At 40.5% G+C, this 18,752-nt stretch overlaps 1 protein-coding gene across 12 annotated transcripts in view; it reads left to right on the top strand.

Annotated features, from left to right (window-relative positions):
• The first annotated feature begins 40 nt into the window (after window positions 1-40).
• The window catches only part of clec16a (C-type lectin domain containing 16A), a 35,969-nt gene continuing 17,257 nt past the window's right edge, over window positions 41-18,752 (top strand). For 4 of the 12 annotated variants that reach the window (XM_065964503.1, XM_065964508.1, XM_065964507.1 and 1 more), the window contains exons 1-14: window positions 41-241; window positions 1,689-1,817; window positions 2,995-3,128; window positions 3,823-3,971; window positions 5,739-5,844; window positions 9,146-9,269; window positions 9,548-9,722; window positions 10,266-10,316; window positions 10,755-10,871; window positions 14,209-14,539; window positions 15,946-16,081; window positions 16,199-16,299; window positions 16,824-16,943; window positions 18,305-18,414. In XM_065964503.1, coding sequence (XP_065820575.1) covers window positions 168-241; window positions 1,689-1,817; window positions 2,995-3,128; window positions 3,823-3,971; window positions 5,739-5,844; window positions 9,146-9,269; window positions 9,548-9,722; window positions 10,266-10,316; window positions 10,755-10,871; window positions 14,209-14,539; window positions 15,946-16,081; window positions 16,199-16,299; window positions 16,824-16,943; window positions 18,305-18,414 — 1,857 coding nt within the window. In that variant the 5' untranslated portion in view covers window positions 41-167. Of the gene's footprint in view, window positions 242-1,688; window positions 1,818-2,994; window positions 3,129-3,822; window positions 3,972-5,738; window positions 5,845-5,965; window positions 5,988-7,265; window positions 8,080-9,145; window positions 9,270-9,547; window positions 9,723-10,265; window positions 10,317-10,754; window positions 10,872-14,208; window positions 14,540-15,945; window positions 16,082-16,198; window positions 16,300-16,823; window positions 16,944-18,304; window positions 18,415-18,752 lie in introns of those variants that run through there. The other 8 variants (XM_065964500.1, XM_065964499.1, XM_065964502.1 and 5 more) reach the window with 6 other exon arrangements.

The raw sequence follows: 18,752 nt of genomic DNA, 5'->3' as shown, positions 1-18,752 counted from the left end.
CGTTTCAATCCTGTTCAATAAAGTTTTGAACAAAAAAACCCCCTCATCACCTTCTGTTTGCTAAGCAGCTACCAGGACGGGAAAGATGGTGTTGTGATGGACGCGGACCGTAACCTGTGCTGAATAACACGCCCGGTATATCACGAAAACCCCTTAAAACCGCAACTATGTTCGGTCGGTCACGGAGCTGGGTTGGAGGACAAGGGAAAGCGAAAAACATCCATTCTTTGGACCATTTGAAGTGAGTCGCTAGCTTCAGATATGCTAACGGTAGCCTTCGTGCTAACCAGTTGAGGACGACTTTAAGCGTGTTCATTAGCATAATTGTTAATTGGTAAAATTGCATTAGGTAACGAACTGTTGCTGCCCAGGCTCAGCTTGGTTGCTAAACTGTTGCTCCGTATGTCATTTTGTTTGGTGCCTAGTAAGGTCGGTAAACATGTGAGCTAGCTTGTGCTAGTTTAAGGTAAAAAAAAAAAGAATAAATCTGGAAACAAAATTGACGTTGTGTTAAAACGTTGAAGGTTTTCGACTGAAAAATGATTATCTACCTGTCTGTTTAGATCAGGGGGTGGGCAACTGGCGGCCCGGGGGCCACATGCGGCCCCTCATCAACCCTCAACGTGGCCCTCAGCTCAATTTTGACACATCAATTAACTGGAAACATGAAGAAAACATGATGAAACCTGCCATGAAATCATGAAAAACAGAAATATGTCCATAATAATATTTGGTCGCTGGTGTATGTTGAGATAAATTTGAGACATAATCGACTGTAATCGTTTTTTTTTTTTTTGTATGCTACAATTTGGCCCCTCTGGCAGTGAGAATTAAATGAATGTGGCCCCTCGCTGTGACCAAAGTTTCCCCTCCCTGGTTTAGAGTGTAAAGTTTATTACTACAGCTGATTATCACGTAGAGTAAGCTGGCAGCACCAAAGTAGAAAAACCCATTGGGACGTTTTTGTTCTACCACAACAGGTGCAGCTAATTAACAGCCACCAATTAAAAGAGAGAGAGAGAGAGAGAGAGAGAGATTAAAGAAAGTGTTTTTTTTTTTTTTTTCAAATGTGTTCCAGGTTGTCTAATAATCACAAACCAATGCGGCTTATAATGCTCTTAAGCTTGTTTTATTATTAAGATAACACAAGATAAACTTTATTCATCCCAGCAGGGAAATTTAGGTGAGCCAGCATACATACAAACACACAACACATGTATACATACATATCCCACCCATACAAAAAAAAACATGAGCCCACAATACATAGCCAGGATAAAAAAAAAAGTGGTATGGATGGTCCATGTGCATAAGTAGCTGTTACTCATAGATAACAGTACAAAATACTAGCTCTGCCAGTGCATAGTATGATAGATAAATAAAGAATTATTATAAAAAAGCAGTCAAGTGTGCAAAATATGCAGGCGCAAAATACAGTTTGATATATGCAGCTCAGGCTAAAGTTTAAATGTCTTCTGTCCTCACTTAAAGGGGAGTCGTTATAAAGTGCAATTGCAGTAGGTCAAAATATTCGAGCCTGTGCAGCAAGATTTGTCCCTGGATTAATTTAGCCAGTCTTTATTGTGTGATCTTAAGAGATAGATTTCTATGTGTATTGAAAAAACTGAGTTTTGAACACACCATTGTCTTCCTCACGTTATTAAAAAAAAATGATGTTCCTCCATTAGGTATATGTACCATGTCCTGACCAAAAACACCACTGTGACAGACCACAACAGAAACCTTCTAGTGGAGACCATCCGCTCCATCACAGAGATCCTTATCTGGGGTGATCAGAATGACAGCTCTGTGTTTGAGTAAGTACTAGAAACATTTGTATTAGATGGGCCCCAATGCTGCCTTTTTCTCTGTCTGTGTATCAAATAGAGTCCTGATTCCCCCCCTTAACATTTGACTTGCAAAACCTCTAGCATAGTTATAGTGAAACATTCTTGTCGTTTCATGAGACCCAAACTTTTGAGACATAGTGCTGTGTTTTGTTTTTAATCGGTAGAAGCTTTCTAATAACTGAATGCATCATCATCTCTGTGTACCCATTGCATGACTTCTTGCATTTTTATGCAACAGGAAATGGCTTTGAAGAGCAAAGAAGCCACAGAGAGTGTTGACAGAATCTAGCACCAGAAAACACTTTCAATAATTACAGGCTTTCTTTATTAACTGGTAGGCTGAGGAAATTTGAATTTTTTTTTGTTATGAAAAGGGTTGAACCAAGATTTAGTGTTATTGTGCCACTGTGATTGTTGAAGGAGTTCAGTCTAATGCTGAGCTTGATCCTGGAGTGACTTGGCTGTAACGCTTTCAGCCATGATGCAGACAGCATTAACAAAGGCTGTTTTAGTCGTTGTAGATAGGCAGCCAGACTGGATTGAACTTCAAACTGTTAATTCATTAAGCTTCAAATGCAAGAATTTGAACAATGTCCACAACATAAAACTTCAAACGTATGATGAAATACACCACATTTAGCCTTTTCTGGATCACACTCCATATCATTTATTACTGAGCTGTAGGCAAACAGCAACACCCACCGTCAGATCAAAAACAACAGTTAAATGGTCAAAGAAAATACCCCACATTTTGGCTCATACATTTAGATTGAGCTTTGAGACCTTCATTTACTATGATGCAAAAGTACTGGGGCGCTTGTGTCTTTTAAATTAAGTATCTACCGTGGAGAAGCTAGAGATGCCCAGTCAGAGAGCTGAAAAAAAAGACAGTAAAATGTTGACAGATGTTAAACAGTAAAGATTCAGATGGGAAACAATCCAATCCAGTGTTTTCCCTTCCCATTCTATTGGTAACCAAACGTAGATAGAATCTCACTAAACACAGTAATAACGGTTCCTCCCCCTGGATGCAGCTAACTGGAAATGTTCTTCCTTTTGATAATTATATTGCAAAGTCAAGTCATCATGAATTTAATCCTATTATGGTTGTTGTTGTTTTTTTTTTTACTCACAATGTGTCCAGCTTCTTCCTGGAGAAGAACATGTTTGCCTTCTTCCTGAACATCCTGCGTCAGAAGTCGGGACGTTACGTGTGTGTTCAGCTGCTCCAGACCCTCAACATACTGTTTGAGAACATTAGCCACGAGACTTCCCTGTGTAAGTATTCCCATCAACCCTGGCTTAAAAAATAGAAACACGTGTGTGATGTAATGTTTTGCAAAAAATATAGGTGCAACAAAGAATACATTCCTTTTAATGTTCTGTATTGATTTAAACTGCTGCTGTATTGTTACTAACTGAACTGTATAATCTGCCATCTATTGCTGCAATTGATGCTTTTTATTACCAACTCTTAATGTCTTGTTTTTTTAGATATGGCTTTGAATTTCATTGATGCTAAAACCTGTTTTCCTCCAGATGTAAAGTGAGCAGTGAAAGATGCCCACAGGAGTGTTGAATCACATTGTTCTATACTGTATTGTGTGCAGATAAACATGCTTTGTTGGCTCAAGTATGCATGCCATTTTTCTCTGCCCATCTTTGCTGAAGTGTAACATTACATAGCAGCCTGCTGCATTTCTTGTTGTTGCTCGGCAACCACAGACTCAGAATATGATATGATGTAATTTATAAAGGAGGCAGATATCTTACATAAAATAAGAAGGTGTGTATTTTTGTAAAAGGTGATACTAAAGAAGAATCTGTTATGGTATCATGTCAACACTGATGATGGTAGAGGAAATAAGTAGAGAAATGCAGTGATGCTACCCACTGTGTTCTTAAGGTATGCCGTGTGTTCTTCTTCAATCACTGTTTCAACGAGACTGATCGAGTTCTATTGTCTCCTCAGATTATCTCTTGTCGAACAACCACGTGAACTCCATCATCGTCCACAAATTTGACTTCTCAGACGAGGAGATCATGGCCTACTATATCTCCTTCCTCAAGACCCTGTCACTCAAACTGAACAACCACACGGTGCACTTCTTTTATAACGAGGTGAGGCCACGGACTGATGGGGGGGGGGGGGGGGCGCAGATAGACAGAGCTAGAGGATCTATCATTCAGAATCTTGTATTGTTTACTGTCTCTGCCAGACAAAAAGTGAGAGAGAATGAGTGATGAGTAAGACAAGTTCAACCAGCTTGGCAGTCTGTTGCATTAGAATGTCCTGCAATCCATAAACATGGGGAGAGTGCAGGTCTGCAGGACCTTCAGTCATGCACAGTTGAAGAGGGGCGGACAGGCGTAGTAAGAGAAGTTTTACCCCAAGCAGGAAGACCCTATTAGATCAAGCTTGTACATGGATATTGATCAGAACAACGATCAGCATTAACCACCCCTCTCTTTTGGATTAAAATTTGTTTCAGACTAAGCTGTATCGGATCCGTTCCTTCTGATTGATGCGTTTAAATGAAGCGTTTTTAAGAGTCAATAACAGCAAATATGTCCGCTATTTATTTTTTATTTTTTTCTTCATATAAGGTAATGTCTTATAATGTAGTCGTGCTGAAGAGCAACCACAATGTTCTTCACAAGATCTTGTATCTCTGAAGTTCAAAATGCTATTAGTCTTTTTAAAGAGTATTCATAAAACTTTTATCATTCTGCCTTGATGCTGTTTGTGTGTGTCTGTCAGTACGAATGATCTTGAATAATAATCACTGATGATGACGCAACCCTTGATTCTTTCAGCCGTATGTAGTCCTCCTCACATTGGCCTGTGTGTGCTGGGGAAAGTTATTGGTGTACTGTTGATGGAAGCTTTAGCCCTGAAGCCAAAACCAGACCCAATATGTAGATCTGAGGTTGTTCAAGTGTTTGGTAAAATGTCAATAACTTATTCATTACATTTGTTTTTACTTTGCCACATTTATAAACTAACAAGAAAAGAAAATCCTGCCCTTTCTGAACACAGGAGCATGTGTTTTAACTTAACAATAATGAAGTACAACAAGAGATTAATTACAAAGTTCTTGTTGTATAGATTCACGTCCTCCAGAGGGCGCTATAGGATTGCTTTTTACTCTTCTCTGGTTTTGTCAGTTCTTAATTTTTATGCCCACAGAGGGCAGACTCCTGGTTTGGGTTTGGTATCAGGGTCAGGTTTCTTCATTTGCCGTGACCTCTGGTGGGGGTAACTGGCCCTCAAATGTGATTGGCTGGAGGTCGCAGCATCTGAGGAATGTTTGGGAACAGGATCAGGCACTGGCACAGAGAGAGATGATACAGAGCAGCCAGGTTTACATACACAAGCCTACTGAGTGCTACATACTGAAATGCTCAATCATGTTGAACAACTGAAGTACTTGATGTACTAGATTTGAACGATCTCAAATTCCGCTAGTTCTGCTTGAGGTGTGTTTCAAAACACTCTCCTCAAATAATACAGTCTGTATAATAGTACATCTCGTCTGAAGAGACGTTTTCCATGAGGTCTGTAGGGTTTGAACAGTTAGTCTCTCTAAAAATGGCACTGTTACAGCTCTTAAATTGCTGTTGTGTATGTGCCTGGCCTGTATTTCAATTTTAAAAAACATTGCTGCAGATGTACACCTTTTACGTTTATAGAAAAACAATTCTTAAGCTAGAAAATCTCAACACCTTGTTACTCTCATTACGTCTTCCAAAAAAGCGTTTCTGCCCAGAGTTGTTGTCTTCACTATCTGCCTTCTCTCTCTCTCTGTGGCTCTCTTGTCGCCTGAGCGCAGCAGTGCAATGCTGTGCCTTGCTCATCTGCGCCCCCTCTCTGTCTCCCACACACAGCACACTAATGACTTTGCCCTGTACACCGAGGCCATTAAGTTTTTCAACCATCCAGAAAGCATGGTCCGCATCGCTGTCCGCACCATCACACTCAACGTCTACAAAGGTGAGTGCCAGTAACACGCATGTTACCACGCACACACATGCCCATACACACTCAGGGGATGCTGCGACTGACTGCCTACCGCCTCTCTCTGTGCTCCTGCCCTCTTCTCGCTGCTGCTTCTGGTGCATGAGCATGACTAACAGGTAACCCTGCTACAAATACAGATTTACTAATATTGGCCTTAAATGTTTTTTGTTTTTTTCTACTGTACTGGATTTAGAAGAAGAATGTCTCTTTCTTAAAGGCATCATTTAAGTCAGTTTTCTTTTTTTTAATGAAGGATTTTAAAAGTTCCTGCAGGAGTTCATGAATCATTAATTATTCTCAGCATCCTGGTAGTGTTTGAGATTGTGTTTACAGTAAAACCATCTGCCAATCATCAGTGGTGTTCCACACAGAAGGTCCTACACAGACCAGATTTCCTGCTTAACCTAACAGCTTTAACAGCAAATCAACAAAAATGTGTATGAAAAATTAGAGCTCAGAATAAGCATAAACTCTACACTCTACAGTAAGGTGGCATCTGTGCAGGTCTGTCAGGTGTGCACACAATCCTCACTGAGAATTACAAGGACAAATAAAAATGTTTATTTCTAATCATCAAATACATAAACGAACTATCACCTTTTACACTTAGTAACATCTAGTCTGACTTCATTCAATTCATTTTTTTTGTTTCTATGGCAACAAGCTAACTCTTATGCTACTTGGTGTATTATTATTATTGGGACAGCCAGCTGGCAACAATTGTCCTTGATTAATTGAATACATTGACATTAGCAGAGAGGTAATATTCCTTTATTAACTGTATATTTAAAAGCCTCACCTTTAACTCATCCATTAAATGTATAATACTTAAAAACACAAGGTGTGGGAGCAACAAGAAGATATGATACGTCACAATCACTGAGACGATTGTATCAGATATCGGTATTAGTGTGCATTGATACTTTGTAAACAAGGATGATGTACTTTTCCAACTGTTGAATCTTAATCGTCAGCAGAACTGGATATGAAACACCTATAGAGTAAATATTCTCTCACAAACATAATAAAGCAAGATGACTCTTTCATGCAACGTTTGTTAAAATCCCCTAGCTGAAAATCTATTGTGCATAAGCATTACAGTGTTTCCAAACTCAACTTGTGTGCGTGCAGTAGCAGCACAGTGGTGATGCTGTGGGTCTGAACAATGACAGGACTTCTTCCTAAAGCTCTGTTGCTTTCCGCATTGTGACGCCTCGGCCTCTGCTACTCTTTCCCACCGTGTCTCAGTGCAGCTCGATCCTCCGGGAGGCGGGTGGTGCATTAAGGGGGGGGGGGGGGTTTGGCTTTTCTCCACACATCATGCTCCTCTTCACTTTGAATGACATTGTCTAAACATACAATCACTGCAACATATAAACTAAAGCGTCATGTTTGTCTCTAAGTGTTTGTCCAGTCTAGCATGTACACTTAACATCATATGACTTCAGTGGATTACAGTTAGAACCACTGAATTCAACCACTACTGATGAATGTTAGTCATATATGAAGTAACCTTTTGTTATTGGGGTTGTGTTATAGCAGGGTGGGTCATTGGCTGTTCTAAGGAATCAGTCAATTAGGGAAGCACAGATTCAATGCAGCAGCTGTATTGGTGGCTTTTTCTATCTCTTTTAACCAATGCTAAAAACTGCTTATTGTAGCAAAAGGAATGTACTTTTAGATAACCCATGGTTTATGAAATATGCGCAGTGTCACAACACTTCAGGTTCCAGTATGTTGCAGTGAAATTCATCATAATGTAGAACATCTTGCTGTTTGATGCTTCCTACTTATTTCTTGTGTCATGCACTGCAACACATGACAACCTGGAAAAGGAATTGAACAGACATCGTTTTGATCAAATGTTGCTACGGCATTGGCTTGACTGTTTTGTTGTGTTGAAACAGTAAAAGCTGTGAAATCTTCCAATGTTAAAAAAAAAAAAAAATGTTTGGGTAACCCTTTTGCCAGATTGTGCCATTGTTTGCAGTATATTTCTGTAGATACCAGCGGGGTTATTCCCACTCTTCACCCCTCCACAGCCGCCCCTTTACTCACATTAACCCTGTGTCTGTTTCCTCCTCTCCCCCCTCTTCTTCAACAACCACTCCTCCTCCTCCTCCTCCTTCTCTACCTCTACCTCTCTTTGTCTCTCTCCTCCTCTCCCTCCTCCCTCTGCGCGCCCCATCTGCCTAACTCCAGTTTCATGTAAGTTGGTTCCATTCATTCAGTCTTTATCCTAGGGCTGGGTATCAGGGCTGATTGTACAGAACTTTGGCACAGATACAAACCTGTCTGAGATTGTTTTAAAACCTCAAATTTGTTGTCAAAAGTGTAAATAAAATGATTAATTTCAACATTACATCATGACTTGTTGCTGATACCCAGTCCTAGCTTTATCTAATGGTGTATTTGTTTAAATGTGCGGGTTTGAATATCGTTGCAAATCTTGTTTTTGTGATCCATTCTGTTCCCCCCGCCCTCCTACATACATGCAGAAACAAACTGCATGCCCTCTGACTACTTTCTGTCTTGGGTTAATTGTTCCACCGACTTAATTTGAGCTGAGCCCCTCATGCTGGTTGTTATTTTGGTGATGGGTTTGATCGTTTCTGTCCCTATAGTTAACTTGGTGTCTTCTTTCACTTTAGTTCTGAATTCATCCCCTAGTGGCTAAGCTGGTATGACACTCACATAGTGCGGACTGTGTTTAATGGCCACTAAGATTTGCTATTTGTTTTTAGCTTTATTTATATCATTAATTTGATTTACAGGTATCCCAATATGCATCTCAGAAAGTGTTTGTGAGATCATTTATTAGGCCCTGTGTCCATCTAGCGTTTTTTTTTCCGATTGCTTTAAACGGGTAAAGAGTGTTAGCAGCTCCTGCGGCCGCCTGGAGAAAAAGCGCATCACCCAGCGTCTTTTATCAACACAAGTAGCCTCAGTCACACTTTTGTTTGTAACTGACACTGAACTGGCCAGTGTTACTCCCACTCCAGTTGTATTCCCTCTTTGTTGTAATAACATTGGACTGACCTAAACCAATTCATGTTCTTAATTTTTTTTTCAATGTGGATGGTTAATTTTCTTAATTTGCCTCTTACTTTAAATACTTTAAATTATGTGTTTGAAATCATATTTAAGTTTCACCTTTTGGTTACTTGCTGGGAATATAAAGTATGAATAAACGTGTGTGTGAATCTGTGAGCAAATTTGATTCAGTGGATGACAAGCCTAATCCAGCTCTTGACCCTGACCCTCCTCTATCCAGTGGACAACCAGCACATGCTGCACTACATCCGAGATAAGACGGCTGTGCCATATTTCAGCAACTTGGTCTGGTTTATCGGCAGCCATGTGATCGAACTGGACAAGTGTGTGCAGACGGATGAAGAGTAAGTGCAATGAATCCCGTCTTTCTCAATGTTTCTCAATGTCATTCTTGCTGTGACCACCAGGGGTCAGGTCTTTCTCATCAGATGTTGGTTTAAGTCCAAGTGCATTATGCATATTTTGAATTTGCATTGTAATATATTTTGACTAGTTGTATTGTTTCAAATGTTGTAACACTGAATACAGCCTTACATTTAATCTCCTGTGCACATGACACTCTAATTCTTGATGATCTAACCAAAACAAAATCTCTCCTCCTCTTTCCCTTCGTTGTTCCCAGACACAAGAACAGAGGAAAGTTGAGTGACCTTGTGGCCGAGCACCTCGACCACCTCCACTACCTGAACGACATCCTCATCATCAACTGTGAATTCCTCAACGACGTTTTGACGGACCACCTCCTCAACCGCCTCTTCCTGCCCCTCTATGTCTACTCCTTGGTCTGCCCAGAGACGGTATGTTGCCCACACCTCCCTCAGGCGTCTTAAAACTGAGTTTCACTGATGCAGAACTATGGACATGAGTCTTTTTAAATGAAGAATGTGCGACTTTTTGATCCATTAGATGTCGCCCTTGAGCAACAGCATTAATCCAAAGTAAAACTGCATTGTTGTGTTAGCATGCTAACGGCAGCACACTGGTTAACTCATAGCTTCATATTGCACATAAATTTACAGAGAATGACGATGATCTAAAGACACTTACATGACATCCAAATAAGCAGTGATTATGTTATTCTTCTTTTCTCTAGTCATTGACTAAAACAGCTTTATACTCAGGCCGTCTCGTCCATGTAAACACGGCTCTGACAACAATCCAGCTGGCGGGACTCGCACTTCTCACTCATAGTAGACAGTAATGACTCTGAGAGACGTTTACAGAGGATAGACCTGATTTCTGTGTAAAATGTTGCACATTCTTCTTTTGAACTATTAAATGATTGTCAAACTACTTAATCATTCTGGCTTCATGCGTCTTCTTTCCTCTGTATTCATCAGTCTGAAGACCGAAGGATCAACCCCCAGGTTTCCCTCTACCTGCTGTCTCAAGTAAGCATACAGACGTCATGAGTGCACTTGATTGTTTGATTATATGTCAACCTAACGATTGAAACCTGGACAACCTTGAAGCTTTAAACATTTGATATTTGTTAAGTCTAATTCTTAAACACACTGTGGCTACTATCATTTGTAAAACAAGATCAATCCTTCTTTTTTAACCTTTACTGAAACTTGTCCATTAAACTCTGGTAGTTCAACATGGAAATTGAAAGTAAACTGTTGCAACTTTGATCAGAAAGATTTTACATACAGTACGGTAGTAATAAAGTCCTCTAACTTATTGTAGGGGTCTCAGATTTCTATTTGTTTGCACATGTTTTTTTTAAATATGAATTTAGCTCTCAATGAATGGTTCTTGTTTTTAAAGAGTTACTCTCAGTTACTTCTGTTTAATTTCCTAACTGAGCATGTCTGCATGTTTTCAAGGTGTTTCTGATCATCCACTATAAGCCAATGGTCAACGCTCTGGCCGACGTCATCCTCAACGGAGACCTGTCCGTCTTCACCCCGCAGACAGACCTGCACAGCACACACAAGAACACGGTAACACACGGAACACTTACACAAACGTGATTTTTAAACCGCTCGTGCAATGCTCACACACACAAACACACACTTACTGTACTTTCTGGAGTACAGTAAACAAGCACACCTACGCGGGCGACCACATAGATGTAGTTCCAGAAGTGTGTGTTGGTGGTTATGAGATTGTGGAGTCAATGGTTTTCTCCATGATTCACCCACAGCAAAGCATCAATATGCAAATTATCTTCATTATTTTTTTTTCTAGTCTCAATCTTGAACTGACACATCAAGATGCTTTTTCTGCTTTTTTTTTCTCTTTACCTCATTTTTTCTCTTTACCTCATCCTATGATATTCTCTTTGAATTCAAATCTGCTTCCCTTTTTCTATGAATTTGCCATGATTCTTTCTCTTTCTTTTTCTCTTAGTCTCCCCCATGCCTTCCCCATCTTATTTCGCTTTACACTCGTTGGCTTTTTGTCCCACTTCCATCTTCCGTTTCAGTCTGTCCTCCCCCATTTCTTTACTTTGTGACCATCTGTTGATGAAGCCAGGTGGGTGTGCTGAGGTGGTGAGCGTTTCTGAGAACTCCTGCGGTTATTCGCTGTGTGTGTGCGTGTGCGTGCCATTATGTGCGCTAAACCAGTTGAAGGTGAGTTTAGGTGTGATGTCTTAACGATGTCGGTCTACCACAACAAGAGGCAGCCAGAACCAGACTTGTGTACACAGTACCTGTGAGCTAGTCCTTCAACAACAGTGTTGATTTCTCTCTCTGCATGTGCGGACACATTTAAAGTCATGGACATGTTGCATTTGTAAAGCTCTGTGTACAAGTACAGAAACACATGAGGGAGGTTTCACTTTATTGCAGCTTTAGGACTCTTGTACTGCTTGTTGGTGCTGTTTTGCCACTGTAGAGCTCACATTTGAAGCTTCTTTGGCTTTCCATTTTGAAAGGCACAACTGAATTCAACATGACCTGACACTTGAAAGAATATAAGAGTTAAATCATGTTTCCTCTTCTGTATAGATTATTAAGTCAAGTGTTTAATACTCTTAATGAACACTAAACTGCAGTGAAACTGTTTGTGCCACATCAGATGGAGCAGCTGCTGTGTTTGTGTTTGATATCGAGATGAAACACAGACTGACAGGGCATGGGATCTGTTTCTGCGCAGGTGGTCACATAGTACTTCCTGTTTGTCTGTGATGTGGCAGCAAAGAGGTCACATGATGGAACAGTGACAGAGCTCACCTAACCCAGATCTCTTTCTTGGAAGAAGTGTTTTGTTTTTTTCGCTCTTTCTTTTGCACACATGGCTTTTTGCAAATGCACCAGTTAGGGACATAAAGTCAACATTTGCATGTCTGTACTGAAGTGTCTTTTTTCTTCCCCATAAGCACATGCAGCTGTCGTAGGTGTTTAGCTTTTCTGTACATGGCAACTGCTTTTATAAGGTCGGGTGATGTTTGGTTGTATAGGAGTTTGCACGTGTGCGTGCGTGTGTGTGCGTGTGTGTGTGTGTATACGTAGGTTTGTCTTATATGCTCCCTGAACTCCATTAATTTCTCAGCACAGGCTGCGAGCGGTTTACCAGAACATACTCGGCTGACAGGTGCAACTCACAATCACATACACAATCTCACACGCACACACACACACACACACTGATACTAGTCTGTGGTTTGTGTCTGAGAACATAGTTTCTTTTTCTTTTTATCACACATTCTTAAAGCTAGTTTGTAGAAATGTTGATGTAGACATCAGTATCATAGCTGTGATCGTGCACATGAAGATTTACATCTAATATGCATATAGCTTTATTATTCTTCAGGTTAATGTCTGAAAAGAAGGCTTTTTTGTCACACAAACCATTAGAAACTAGGGTTTTCACAGTACCAGATTTTAAACTCCAATAAAACCTTTACAATAAAAATCAAACAATAGACATACTGTTTTTGTTTGATACCACAGCAACCAAAATACAAGACATAGGAAATACTGGGTCATTCTGTTCCAGATAAAGCCTATTACAAATGACATTTAAAACTTTGAGAGCAACTTTTCTGTCTTCAGCGGCGTATTACAAAACGGAGGTAAAAATACTTGTTATGATAATTCAGTTTTGCTGTAAGTCAGTGTTTACATCTCTGCTTTTTATATAATCATCCCCCAGCTGTTTCCTGCGTCTGTATCTGCGTTTGTTTTGGAGATATTTCAGAAGGTGGTTTGGCCTTAACACCACTGTGTGTCTGTGTGTGTTAAAAGTGGTCATTTTCAACTGTTCCGCTTAAGTTTATCAGGGAGGAAGTGGCATGTGCGTGTTTTCTTTCTTGGATGAAACGATATGTCACCGAGGATTTACTGTAAGTTTCTGTGCAAGTGTGAGAAGATATCGGCACATGACTTATGTAAGGGTGTATTTGCGTATGCAAGTGTTCTCGTGTGTTTTTGTGTCTACCAGTTACGGGATGCAGAGATATTGCTTCCCTTATGTTCAAAATATCTGGTGACTGTTTACTCAGTAATTTACGGTAAGTCTGACTTACCGTAAATGAACGCCTTCTATATTTTGTCCTTATCATTTTTGAACCATTGTATAACAATGTAGATGTGAAAAATCAGGAAGGAAACTATCAATCATTGCTTTATTTAAACCACCACCAACACAATCTAAGAGTTGGTTTGATGCCCACTTAGAATTCCCACCCAATGAAGAATTGTTAAATAATGACTCTGTCATGTGTGGTGTTTCTGTCTCAAAAAATTACCTTAGGTGTTGAAAAATGATGCCACCACAGTTAGGGCGACTGTGGCTCAGTGGTGAGTCGGTTGTCTGTCAACCTGAAGGTTGAGGGTTCGATCCCCAGCTCCTGCAGCCACATGTCTAACGTCTTTGGGCCAGACACTTAACCTCAAGTTGCCCTTCCTTGCTTGTCGAAGTCGTATGAATGAGATTAGCTCAAACTTTACAAAGCAGCCTTTTCCAACAGTGTCAATTAAACATTTACCACAAGGCAGAAACGCACAAAACTGCAGTTACTCAAGTGTCCACTTTATGCTGGCTTTATAAGCCGAGGGATACAAGAAGAGTTATACCTACATTTGCATAAATGGGGGCGTGGTTGAAATGACTGACAGCTAGGTGTGTTGTGGCTCTTTGCAAGAAGGCTTAGGGCCCCCTCCTCTTTACCTGTGTCTAGATTGAATGAAAGTTGGATGGATTCAGCATTTTCAATATGTTGACCGACATATTTGGGTTTTATAAAGCCGATGAGTAATATCACTGAGACTGTGTCCATGTCATGTACAGTCTTTGGTCTAAAACCCTCTGTCATTGCTCTCTGTTTTTCAGGCCAATGCAGGAGGTGTGCGTAGGTTCACAAAGCCCCTAGAGTCCCTCGAGCGCTCTCTGGAGTTGTCCCGCCACCGTGGCCGCAAGAAAACGCAGAAGAGACCAAACTACAAGAACTTGGGCGAGGATGAAGATGACGAGAGGGCTGGGGGAGGGGGAGGAGGTGGCGGCGGCGGCGCAGGAGGAGAGGAGGGCTGGGACGACGAAGGCAGAGGAGGAGAGCGCGAAGGAGGCCGAGAGAGGGAGAAGGGAAAAGGTACAGAGGGAGTAGGAGGAGGAGGAGGAGGTGGGAGTTCTAAGGGAAGCAGAGCGAGTGGGGAGACGGCGGAAGGTGAGTGTGTGTCTTGTTGGACACAGCAGTACAGGACTGTGTTTTTGAGTGTTTCTTTACTCCCATCAATGTAGACACAGTCTGCCATGATGCACCCTGGGTGCTAAACAGCCACCACAGCAGCAGCCCTCATCTCAAAACATGAAGAAGGAGAGACGAAGTTTAGAAGATGATGATTTACTTCACTGTAAATGTTCTGTTTTTAGTCAATCTTGTGCACTTTATTCAACATGCACATGATTGTAACTGTACATCCAGTTACTGCCCTAAACACTGCTGACGTCTTCTTTGGCCAATTAAACTTGGATCATGTTACCCTAATTCTTGTTGAAAGAGCCACTGTGGGGAGGCATGAATTAGTGACGCAGTTAGTCAAATTAGCAGATAAACTGTATTTACACTAGTGACTCAATAATGGTCAGTATCAGAGGAGTCAGGACAATGAAATGTTGTCCCACCCCTAGTCATGATTTTAAGTTTTATGTCAAGTCAAGGTGATGCAGAATTCCTATAAAAGGAGGAGACTGTTGAAAACAATGAAAATACGGAAGAGAAAAACATTCAAATAATGCCTTAATTCCTCTTTTACTGGTTTTGAAATGATGGCTCCCTGTTGTTGTTGCTTCCCGTTTGGCTACTTTTTTTTATTTTATTTTTTATTTCCCTGTGGTTGCCATGGCTACCACTTATTACATGTCCCACACAAATCTCCATGGCAGCTGACTGTCCATTTCCACGGTGACACACCATCCATCCTGTGCTCCTCACCTCTCCGCCTGTCTCTCAATCCTGCTCTGTGTGTGTTTGTAAAAAAACATTTGAATATGACCATCCCACTCATCTGAAATGATTCCTTCTTAACTTTGACTGAGTATACTCTTTTTGCAGAGTCTCTGTGAAGCTACAGTCTGTAATGCGTCTACAGGCCATAACAAACTATTTATTTATCAACTTCATGGGTTTAAACTCAAGAGGCATTGCAAGCTGCAGAGGAAAACAAAGTGTCTAAATGAGACTTGACCAAGCCTTTATAACTGACTGGGGGGAAAGAAAAAGTTAAAACCAGAAGAAACCTTTTTCAAGTAAAGACTGCAACATAAGCTGACATTTTCTTACAAACATTTGTATGCATTGGAAATCAATTGTTTGCGCTATAATGCTTCATAACAGTACAATAATAAGAATCTCGTGGCATCACCTTTCGAGGCCGTCAGGAGTGAGAAGGAAGCACATCAGAATGTAAAATCATAACCACTAGTGACAGGATTCTTTTTTTTTTCATAACTTTAATCATTTATTGTCTTTGTCAAGAATGTGATGTGAAAAACATTCAAATCTAACTTCACATTTCTGGACATTTATGCAAGTGAGTACAAAATGTGTGTGTGTGTGTTGGGCGCTCACAGAGATAGAGATGGTGGTGATGGAGAAGTGTAAGGTGTCAGAGCTGACCGAGCAGAACATCACTGATGAAGAGAAGACGGCTGCAGCCACCCGCACGCACATGCAGAGGAGCAGGTACACATATACACTGTCTGAACTGTGAGTTTAATCTCCTTTTTATTATGTGGTGTTTTTTTGCATAAATCTCAGAGCAGTATATTCAGTCTATACAATGAATAAAAGGTTAATGAGACTTTTTTTTTTTTGCCCTCGCAGACCGTTCTTGGACATGGTGTATAGCGCTCTGGACTGCACCAGTGATGACTACCACGCCTTGTTTGTCCTCTGTCTACTTTACGCTGTGTCACACAGCAAAGGTTTGCTTTTCTTTGCATTCATACTTGTGTACAGTGAACACGTTGCTTATTGCTCATTCTTGAAAAGAAGTCAACCATATCAGAGGTCCATATAGACACTCAGCATAGACACTTTATTTTCTTTTACATCTGAACACATATGCAGAAATGTCTGGGCCCCTGAAAGACCTAGTGAGTGGTTGGGCTGGGAATCTTTGGGTGTCTCATGATTCGATTTCGATTCTTCGGGTCAGGATTCGATTGACAATCTATTTATCCAAAACGATTCTGGATTCATGATTCAAAGTCTACAAGTCATCATCGTTTCTCTGAAACTCTACCACTCTGGTGGTGAGACGTTTGCACAAACCACACTTTCAAGATGACCACATGTAGAAGAGATAACCCCGGGGTTATACCATAGCTGCAGAATCTCAGTTGAATGCAGTGAGACCACAGATTCCATTACAGTAATCAAGTTATGCCACCAAATCTTCATTCAACTTTGTCCTTACCTGGTCTGTCTACCTGCTGTCTACCTGCAGGTATAAACCGAGATCTTCTAGAGCGTCTGCAGCTGCCAGTTCCTGACCAGGAGAGGAGCTCCTACAGCCTGGTGCTGTCAGAGAGACTCATCAGAATCATGAACCAGGCAGCACAGCCAGGTGACGCACACGAACACAGAGACAAAATTACAAACATTACCTTTAAAATGATCTGCTTTCAAGATTTTAACATTGTCTTTATCTTAAGTTATGTAAATTTGTGGCTCAAGTAGGAATGGGGCGGTTTAAAACGTCACAGTTAATTAATCCTAAAGGCTCCGCAACACCACATGTTTATTTTCTCATTCACAAAAAAGGGGGCTGGAACATTATTTTTGGCATACCCAGCATGACACAAAAAAAAGTGTCACCAGCTAAGTGTGCCATCCTAATCAAACTAAGCTACATTAGCTTTACCATGGCAGAGAGAACCTGCAGTGAAGCTTTGTATCCTCAGAAGACATAAATAAAATCTGCAGTGTGGGGGACATTTCAGGTACACAGAATGACTATGGAGTCATTGAAGACGATCAAGCCCCATAACAAAATCCTGCAGGAAAAAAAGTAGAGGCTAAAGTGACAAAAGCATGAAAGTTAATGCAGCTTCTGCACTACACGCCCGAGTAATGTTAATACATAATAACTGAGTGGTTCCGGTTTGGCTTCAGTGTAGCATGTAAATGCAAATGTAAATAAATATCAGGGACTGTTCAACGTTTCTTCCCCCCCATCAGTGTAGTTAACGCTGGGCTTCTTAGGGGAATATACCAGCAGGAAAAACAAAAGACTTTTGACCTTTGTCTGCATTGTTTGTTAAAAAGGGAAGTATGTAGTTAAGAGGCATGGACTTTCTGATTTTTACTTTCATTATGCTTTATGATCACTGTTAAATGATTATTTATGCATCAACAGTTCATGTCAAAAAGCCAACTAGAAGTGTTTTTCCACATAACTTCCAATTCAGAGGGGACAGAGGGACTTTCTGGTTTACTGTTATTTATTATTTTGTACTGGATAACTTTATGTCTGTTTGCAAAAAGCAACAATAAATAACAATTTACTAAAGACTGCATGTGACTTATAAATTAGTAATCAAAAGCAAAATAATTGAGATGTCAAAATCCGTAATCGTTTCATCCTGAGGAATAAGTCTCTCAGATATCTTCCATTATAAAATCTCAGTTCACGCTGACCACAGTTCACAGGATTTACATTCCCGAAACAACTACTTTCATATCTTGTGATTTTGTATTTTCTATGGATATTTACAAAAACATATCATCATGGTTAATGCTGTTTACATAGAACAAGAGTTCTGATTATTCTGTATATATCATCTTCATTTAGTTAGAAAATTCTGGTGCAGTTATAACTTTAGAGTGTACATTTTGACACGATATCTCTTGTGTATTTTGCAACGTGAAGCCAGCATGTAACTGTAGTGTGTGAGGTATCCTGATAAATGTGTCCTCTGTGTGTAGATGGTAAAGTGCGTCTGGCTACGCTGGAGCTGAGCTGCCTTTTGTTAAAACAGTCTGTGCTGTCTGGGAGCGACTGTATAATCAAAGATGTTCACCTGGCCTGCCTGGAGGTAACTCACTCTTACACACCTTTTTTTTTTATAACTCGCTCAACATAAACAGTCCATGTCACAAATCTCCATTAACCCACAGACACACATGCAGAGTTCAAGGGTCAGAGTAGAGTGAAGGGAAATTAAGTCATCCATGAGCTTAAAAGGAAATGTTATCGTGTTCTCAAAGACATATTTCACTTAATGATGTCTAGTTACAAAATATTTTTCTTCCTCTCCCACTAGCACTTAAACATAACATCTCACCTCTGAAGTAACTCCTTATTCACTCCCTCCCTTTCTCCTCATCCATTCTACTTCCTGCTCTCCGACCTGGTTGCGCAACTTTTGTTCAT

The sequence above is a fragment of the Labrus bergylta genome, chromosome 16, assembly GCF_963930695.1.
Source record: "Labrus bergylta chromosome 16, fLabBer1.1, whole genome shotgun sequence".
Lineage (NCBI taxonomy): Eukaryota > Metazoa > Chordata > Actinopteri > Labriformes > Labridae > Labrus > Labrus bergylta.
This window is presented reverse-complemented; position numbering and strand designations above follow the sequence as displayed.